This window comes from Galeopterus variegatus, unplaced genomic scaffold (genome assembly GCF_000696425.1).
Source record: "Galeopterus variegatus unplaced genomic scaffold, G_variegatus-3.0.2 Scaffold1725, whole genome shotgun sequence".
NCBI lineage: Eukaryota > Metazoa > Chordata > Mammalia > Dermoptera > Cynocephalidae > Galeopterus > Galeopterus variegatus.
This window is the reverse complement of record NW_007727836.1, coordinates 66707-75792: the sequence shown is the minus strand read 5'-3', so window position 1 is coordinate 75792 and position 9086 is coordinate 66707. Positions and strand designations below refer to the sequence as shown.

The window sequence follows — 9086 nt, the reverse complement described above, 5'->3', positions numbered from 1 at the left end:
GCCCGGAAATTTTCAAATACTACGATTACTACTAACAGCAACAGTAATAACAGTAGCAGGAGCAGCAGCAACAGCTAACACAGTGCTTACCATTTGCCAGGCACTTTTCTTTTCTTTTTTTTTTTTTGACTGATAAGGGGATCACAACCCTCGGCACGGTGTGGTCCGCACCACGCTCAGCCAGTGAGCGCACCGGCCATCCCTATATAGGATCCGAACCCGTGGCCTCAGCACTACCAGCACCGCACTCTCCCAAGCGAGCCACGGGGCTGGCCCTGCCAGGCACTTTTCTAAACAGTTTCTTATAGTAACTTATTTAGTCTTCACAATAACCCGATAAGGTAGGTGCTATTATTATCACATTTTGCAGACTGCAGAATGGAAGTACAGAGAATTATCTTGCACAAGGTCACACAGGTAGTGAGTAGTAGAGTCAAGATCTGATCCCAGGCCCGAGTCCATGCTCAGATTCCCAGGCCTTATCCTTAGAAATTCTGATACAGTGGTTCTGGGCTGGAACCTAGGAACCTGCTTTTTAAGCTACCTAGATAACTCAGATATCAGCTAGGGCTTAGAATTACCAGTCTAGCTCAGAGGTGGCAAACTGGTGGTCCTCAGGCCATAGCCAGCTTGCAGCCATATTTTCTTTGACCTTCATAGTTTTTTTTTTTTTTGTCTTTTTGTCTTTTTCCGTGTCCGGCAACGGATTGCAACCCTCAGTGTCGCCTCCGTACCGGACCGGGACCGGCAATGGGATCGCAACCCTCGGTGTTGCTCCCGCGCCTTGCTCAGCCAGTGAGCGGGAACCGGTCTGTATGTGGGATCCGAACCCTCGGGCGAACTATCCAGTGCGCCACCGGGCCGGCCCTTCATAGTGTTTTAAAAACTGAGCCAGCCTTTTAAAATCAGTTGATTTCAAAGATTATGAAAAATTTGGAAGATGTGGCAAATACTATGTCCATGTTGCCAAGTGGCAGAATTGGAGGAGTTGAGTAACAGCTGTCGCCTTTAAGGATGACATACCCTCTCCAGAGGACCACAGCCTTCAGCCTCCTTTCTGAATTCTGGAGTCATTTCAGTTTATTATCTCTGGTTTGGCCCAGCTTCCACATGGTACAGAAAGAGAAACTGAGGCCTACAGAATGGGAGGGGGCTCTGAGTAACATAGCAAGTCCAAGACAAAAAGGGAGTATACCTGTTTCCTGACTAAAAAAATCCCATAATAACAATAGCAACGGCTAACATTTTTGAGAACTTTCTATGCATTAGGCATACAAGCTAAGTGCTTTTGCAAACGTCAGTGAACGCTAACCACCACCCTTACATAGGCACCATAATAAATCTCATTTTACAGATGAGAAAAATAAGGCATGGAGAAATCAAGTCACTTGCTTAAGGTCACACGGGTAGGAAGTAGGATTCCACTCAACATCTGACTTCAGATGACTCAGCCATTATCTCGGTCATTCTTTGAAGCCCTCGAATAATAAGGCAGAAGAGGATAAATCCTGTTTCTACAACCTTTCGATTCCACTGTCTCAGAGTTCCTGTGGATTAGGGGGAGGCAATGGAAGGCTTAGGCACAGATGGTGCTGACCCCATTTTCTCTGCAACATCCACAAACTTCTGATGAACCCAGAGCCTCTTGTGGCCACGACCAAGGCAGAGGGAAGAGGCAATACCTTCACCTTCCTTTAAATTGTGAGTAAGCTGTGCCCTACTGGTGGGAAAGGATTCGAGAGAGGCCTAGCGGGGCACGAGGCGCTGAATTGCTTCAGCACCAAGGACAGCAGCCTCGCTCCAAGCCCCAAGCCCGTAGCCTTTTTGGGGAACGATTCACCGGACAGCGCTTCTCCAGGGCTCTCTGCCCGCCGTTTCTCCAGGAGCTTAGGGGAACTCAGGCCCGTGGTCTCCCCCACCTCAAGGCAACGACAGAACCTAAGAATTCCAGATTCCTTTTACCGAGCCTTCCCTCCTGCCTTTGCCTCTAAGGCAGACATTAAGGAACCTCGCCAGTGGCTTGCCCAACAGTCCAGAGCTTCTCACCCCCTTTGCACGGAGCGTGCGTGTATATAGGAGTGCAGAGGGGAGAGGAAACGGGGAGCGCGCACGGCCAGCCCCGTGCTCCCTTCCCTCATGGCCCCACCACGGTCAGGACCGAGCTGTCAGGGGCTTTGCTAGGAGCCCACCTACCCCTTGGGCACCATCGTCATGGCAACCGGAGAGAGCCGAGAAGCGATTGGTTCGCTCCCTGCCACGCCCCTACGCCACCGCTTCCCAGTAGCTGAGGCAACCGAGGGGTGCCGCCCTCCTCCTTCCAGCCCGTCCTGGAGAGGGCCGTGTAGGAGCGGGACCCGCCCCCTCTCTCGCTAACGCTGACGAAACACTCTCACTACCCCCAAACGGTAGTTATAGGAAGGGGGAGAATAAGAGGCCATTTCTAAACTATGCTGGACGTGGCCGGGCTGTCACTGAGGTCACTTCCGGCGAGAACAGGAAGTGGGAGGCAGGTTGGGCAGAGAGACAATGGGATGCAGTGGAAAGGAGAAGAGGATCCAGAGAATCCCAGGGAGGAGGGATAAGTGGGGGCTCGGGCCAAATTCTCCCAGACCTTCACCGTGTCTCTGAGTCAAGCCCAGTCCAAGTGGTCTGAAGTCCTGTCTATACTTCTGTATTAGGGCTGGCTCCCTAACAATGATACTAACCACTATCACGAATTTGATTGATAAACTTTCTATCAGCCTTGTCCCATTGAAACCCCACAGTAATGCAGTGATGTGGGAGTAGTGTCATCTCATGAACCTCACCGGCTTTACAGCAACCCAGTCTTTGCCCAGCTGACCTGCTTGGCTCTGTCGGGGTTCATCGTGGTTTGGGGTTGAAGGATGTTGACCACCTCAGGCTTGGTCATCGCTTGTGGGATTTCTCGGACCTTCTCAGCAATAAAGCTGTGCACAGCATTCAAGGCCTCTGCTGTGCCCTGTACTAGGCATACCCGCTCTGTGGTTCCTGTCAAGCAAGGGAAAGAGAGGGCACACTCAGACAGGAAAGGGGACATTCCTGAGAGACAGGCCCCATTTAATAAAAGGGGAAAACTGAGATCCAGAGAGCGGACCTGACTGACCCTAGGCCATGCGGCGAGCCTGGGAAAGCTATCATGGGCTCCCAGGCCAGGATGGGTAGCTGGGAGAATGAGTGGAATCCCTGTTTCATAATCTGCACTTGATCTCCCTCCCCTAAAACAACGCCAGGGGATAGAAGAATGATGCTTAAGTGCTTTGCGATGCTCACAGCAGCCCTGGGCAGGGGAGACAGGGCTCAGCTGCCTCTTCCCAGTTCTTGCGGGCTCCCCGGTTGCTTTGGCAACCATTCATTCACCCCACCCCCTTCTAGAAGCAGAGAGCTCAGGCCTGCAATGGTTGCCACAGTAACTGGAACCCCCTTATCGGTCTGGCTGGCCGGGTCCTCAGCCCACCCCCAGGGGGATGAGGGATGAGGCCCTGTTGCCATGGCAACTCCTGAAAGCCTGCAGCGAAGGCCTCTGGGCTTTTGGAGAGGATGGGGAGGGGCTGGAGGATGGGGGAGGCAGAAGAGAGGTATGAATGCCGGCCTGGACCCACCAGATGGAGGGCTGAGGGGTGGGGGAAGGCAGGGGTGTGGATAGGGGAGAGCAGGGTGGGTCAAAGGCAACTCTCGGAGGAGAAGGGACTGAAGGACTGGGAAAGGAGGGTGGAGTGGATGCCTTTGCTGGAGTCTCCAGATATTGGCTGCAGTTCTGACCTGGGCATCCTCCTCACTTCTGTGTGTGTTTTGGGGTGAGGGGCATGGGGAAGAGAGAAGCTGAGTGTGTTGGGATATATGTGTGTGGGAGAGACACTCTGAGTGACACTGTGACCAGTGTGTGTATCTGTGAGGCTGTTTGGGTGAGTGGGGTGTGTGTGTGTGTGTGTGTGTGTTTACTTGGGTGGGACTGGCTAGATTATCTTAATCTGTGTTTGTGTGTATAAGAGAAACAGCAGGAGAGACCATGATGTAAACAGATTATGTGATATGGTGATTCCGTTAAAGATGTTCGTGTGCACCCTTGCATGTGGGAAAGACTTTGGGTGTTGCTGTAACGATCAAGGTTATGTATACTAATTGTGAGACTAAGCTCAGTGTGTGTGAGAGTTTGAGAGAAAGAAAGAAAGGGTCTTATGGAGCGACACTGAACTGTAGGATGAATGTATGCCACTGTGAGACTGTATGGTGGTATGTGTGTCTATGTCTGTGTGTGTACATGTATGTAAGTGAAAGAAACAGAACATCTGTGGGTGTTCATAAGACTACCTGGATTATTGGTGTGTGGTATGTATATAGGTATGTGTGTGTGTATATATGTACAGGAGACAGACAAGTCTCTATGACTGATGTGTGTAAATGTGAGAAGGAGTGAGAGAGACAGGCTGACTCAGGTGTTAGTATGTAAGACTGTTTAGATGACTGTGTGTGTGTGTGTGTCTGAGAGTATGTATCACAGCAAGACAAAGAATACTCGATCATGACTGGTATGCAGTAGAATGTGAGTGCCTGGGTGAGCCTGGGTGTGTTGGATGTGTGAGTGTGAGTGTGTCTCTCTCCCTGGGTGGGGCTCTGTCTGCAGGATCTAGTTAGCTCCCTGGGTCTTGAGAGTGTGCCAGGCTCCGTGTGCCTGTGTGTCAGGGACACCTGGGAGTGAGTGTCAGTGTCCAGTGAGCATTTCAGTGCACCATGCTGGTGCTACGACCCCTCGCCTGCCATCTCTCAGACTGGCATGCCAGCCTCGCTGTGTGTCTGGGTGTCACTGTCTCTGGGTCACTTGTATAGTAGATATCTCCCACTTGCTTTGGGCCATTCTCCTCACTCTTACTCCCCTCCACCCCAGAACAATGGCTCGATCTGAGCCAAGGGTGAGTCAGCGTGCAGGCTGCCTCCATCTGGGTGTAAATAGGAAAGGGTGTGGGTCAGGGTGGGAACTGGGGAGTGGGTGGGGGGAGGGGGAAGCCCCAGGGAGAGGCTGGCTGCAGTGGCCAGGTTCTCCATCTCTGCGAGGCTTCCTTCCAACTCAGGAAGTCTGTGATCTCCCATCCCCTTGTAGTTCTTAACCTGCAGCCCACAGGGGCTTTGCAGGGGCTCAGTTAAACTCTGAAAAAGTGTCCAATAATAACAGCTGGCACTTACATAACACTAAGCACCATGCACCATTCTGAGCACTTCATATATATTTGTTCATTTAATATATGAGGTAGGCAATATTATTATCCCTGATTTCCTGCTAAGGACACTGAGCAGGAGAGGGTTTGGGATTTTTCCAAGTTTACTCAGACAGTAGTGAATGATCAGGGTTTTAAAACCGGGTGTCTGGCTTCAAAGTCTGTGCTCTTTTTTTTTTTTTTTAAAAGATGACCGGTAAGGGGATCTTAACCCTTGGCTTGGTGTTGTCAGCACCACGCTCACCCAGTGAGCAAACCGGCCATCCCTATATGGGATCCGAACCCGCGGCCTTGGTGTTATCAGCACCACACTCTCACGAGTGAGCCACGGGCCGGCCCCAAAGTCTGTGCTCTTTTTTTTTTTTTAAAAGATGGCCGGGAAGGGGATCTTAACCCTTGGCTTGGTGTTGTCAGCACCACGCTCACCCAGTGAGCAAACCGGCCATCCCTATATGGGATCCGAACCCGCGGCCTTGGTGTTATCAGCACCACACTCTCACGAGTGAGCCACGGGCCGGCCCCAAAGTCTGTGCTCTTAACCACTGCACCACCCTGTGCTAAATTTGGGGTGCATGGAGTAATTAGCTCTGTGTGTGTGTGTGTGTGTGTGTGTGTGTGTGTGTGTGTGTGTGTGTGTGTGTCGGAGGGAGTCATAAAGTCACTGCAGTTTCATTTTTGTGGCTTTTTTTTTTTGGTGGCTGGTTGGTATGGAGATCTGAACCCTGCACCATGCTCTAACCAACTGAGCTAATCAGCCAACCTCCATTTTTGCATTTCTGACATTAAAAAAGAATATGTATAAATTTATTAAGTAGTCACTTAAGATTTTGCACTTTGGTGCAAGAATGTTATAAATCAATACAAATTAAACAATCTTGCTTGTGTCTGTGTCTCTTCTTCTTGGGGTAGAGTCCAGAGCTTCAGGCAGATGCTCAAAATCAGAAGGGGTTTTAGAAACACTAGGTTGATTTAGCTAGTGCTCAGGAGCCTGCGTGGCCTTGGGCACGTACCTGCCTCTTTCTGGGCCTTAGTTTCTCCATGTATCACCTGGAAGGATTGAATCTGGGACTTTGGGACCCATTACCAAAGAGGGAATACCCTTGTGTGTTCTGCCCCTCCCTTGGGGTTAAGGGCCAGGTAGGTTTTTGTTTCATGTAGTAGACACACAAGTGCAGTGTGTCTGTCCGTGTGTTTATGTGTGAACCTGTTAGGCCCAGAGGACGCTTTTGGTTTCTCCACTGTCATTACTTATCTGTTCTCTAGGTTCAGCCACACTGAACAACAAACTGCTCCCTAGGCTTTGAATAGGTGATTTCATCTTCATGGAGTACCCTTCTCTGATGTTTACCTAGCTCATTCTTTCTTACTGTTCTGGCCTTCTCGTCCAGGGAGTCCTTCCTGACCTCCTCAGGCTGGATCACATGTCCTTTCTGGGCTCCCACTATCCTCAGGTCTTCCCTGACAGCCCTGACCACTCTGGGTTGTCACTGGTGTGGGGTCTGTCTCCTGGACTAGGCTGTGAGAACCAAGAGAGCAAGACTGGGGCATTTCAGTCAATGCTGTGTCCCCATCTCTGTCCATCACAGAGCTGGCAGAGGGGAGGAACTCAGAAAATGTGTGTTGAATGAATGAGTGAAAGGGTGTCAGCCAGGGGCAGAGGGAACTGTGTTGTGTCTTCTGTAGCAGCATCTCCATTTCCAGTGGGTTCTGGGAAGTCCTAGGGACAGGGCTAGGATGTAGGGGGCTGTGTTCTGCATCTCTGAGTCAGGAGCTCCTGCTGTGTGACATGGAAGTTCCATGACAGGAGAGGGGATGGGGGCTGGCTACATGTCCAGGGGCTGGGGAGAGACACTGGCTCATGTTGCTTGTCTGAATAGTGCTTGGCCTAGGAGAACTAATGACTGTCCTATCTTTTGAGTTTTTCAGCTGCCTTGCTTGTGTGGTGTGTCATTGAGTTGGGAGGGGATGACCTGTCTCATAGTACAGAATATGATCCAGGGAACCAAATGTCCTTGGATGAATGTCCCAAACAGAGGTCTTATCTATATCTTATAGGCTAGAGAGGGGCAGGGGAAACTGGGCCAGGGTGGAAGAGAAAAGGAGGGGGTGTGCCTGGTTCACCAGATTTTTCTCTAAACCCCTTTCCAAAGCTGCTTAGTGAGATGGGAGGTAGGGGGTGGAGGGAGGAGGGAGAGAGAGAGAGAGAAAGAGAGAGACAGAGAAAATGATGTGTCCTGACCCCGGGCTCTAGCTCTGGTGTTTGACCTAAAAAATTCAAGGGGATTAAGGATGAACTAGAATCAATGCTGGACCAAAGATGCAATTCAAGGGGCCTTCCCTGGATTCCTAGATGTCGAAGTTCAAGTCTTGAGAGGCAACTATAAGGGGTGAGAGATATTGAGGGGGATTAGAGAGAGTGGAGGGGACTTGAAAGCTGTATGGTTGGGGGGAGAGAGATGGAGCCGGAGGAGAGGCAGAAAAAGGGCAGGGATTGGAGGGAGGAGAAAAACCATGAGGGATCTTTGGCTTAGGAGACAGAGAGAGACATAAAGGGAGAGAGAAGCAAGCAGAAGCAGAGAGAAATGAGGGGCAATGCCAGCAGAGAATGACCCCATTGAGGGGTGCTGCTAAATATTGATTGAATGGGTGATTGAACAGAAAGCTCAGAGAGGGGGAGAAAGAAAAATCTGAGGCTATGAGCGATGGAAGAAGAAAAGACGGGGAGAGAGATGGGAAGACAGAATGGGAAGGAAAGAGGAGGGAAGGGAGAAGGAAGACAAATAGAGAGTCAGAGGGCCGGCCCGTGGCTCACTCGGGAGAGTGCGGTGCTGATAACACCAAGGCCGCGGGTTCGGATCCCATATAGGGATGGCCGGTTCGCTCACTGGGAGAGCGTGGTGCTGACAACACCAAGTCAAGGGTTGAGATCGCCTTACCGGTCATCTTTTAAAAAAGCAAAACAAAACAAAACAAAAAAACCAGAGAGACAGACAGATGGGATGGGAGACTAAGAGGACAAGAGACAGGTAGATAAAACCAGAGAGACAGGGAGAGAGGAAAGAGCAGAAAGAGGGGCAGGAGAAGACAGAGGCAGATGGGAATGAAGACTAAAGGAACAAGAGATGGGAAAGTCAGAAACAGAATGAGAAAGAGGCACATAAAGAATGACACAGAATGGGCCGGCCCGTGGCTCACTCGGGAGAGTGTGGTGCTGATAACACCAAGGCCCCGGGTTCGGATCCCATATAGGGATGGCCGGTTAGCTCACTGGCTGAGCGTGGTGCTGACAACACCAAGTCAAGGGTTAAGATCCGGTTACTGGTCATCTTAAAAAAAAGAAAACCAGAGATACTGAGATTGGGCAAGACGGGCTGACTGAAATCCAAAGGGAGAGTGGGGGGGGCATGTGTAACATGGATGGCTGGCCCCCAATCCCTGAGGGACGCCCTGACACCTGCCCCCCTCCCCACCCTAGCTCCTCCAACTGACCTGAGGGGGCAGGTGTGTGGGAAGGGACACATCTGCCAGCACATCATGCAAATGAGCTCATGAATATGCAGCAGGCCCATTGTCTTGCCCTGCCCCCACCCCCATCTGCTTGGCCAGACCCTTCAAGGCTGGGGACAGCTCTGTCCCTTAGGGGGAAGGAAGGCCTTCCACCACTGTCACTGCCCCTAGGGCGGCCTTTCCCCCTCATTCAGGGCCCAGGTGGGAGGGAGAAGGAGGGACGTAGGTCTGAGACTTGGGCCAGGGCTCACCAGGGTAGAAGTCTTTGGACTTGGAGAGCTTGATGGTGGCTCCCGTCTCCTTCTGCAGTTGCACGATGGTCTGCCCGCCCTTGCCAATGATGGAGCC

At 51.3% G+C, this 9086-nt stretch overlaps 1 protein-coding gene across 1 annotated transcript in view; it reads right to left on the bottom strand.

Moving 5' to 3' along the window:
* Positions 1-9086, bottom strand: part of NOVA2 (neuro-oncological ventral antigen 2) — a 31860-nt gene that overhangs the window by 11069 nt on the left and 11705 nt on the right. Inside the window, exon 4 of the mRNA XM_008578606.1 lies at positions 2843-3009. Within this exon, the coding sequence (XP_008576828.1) occupies positions 2843-3009 (167 nt within the window). The remainder of the gene's footprint in view (positions 1-2842; positions 3010-9086) is intronic.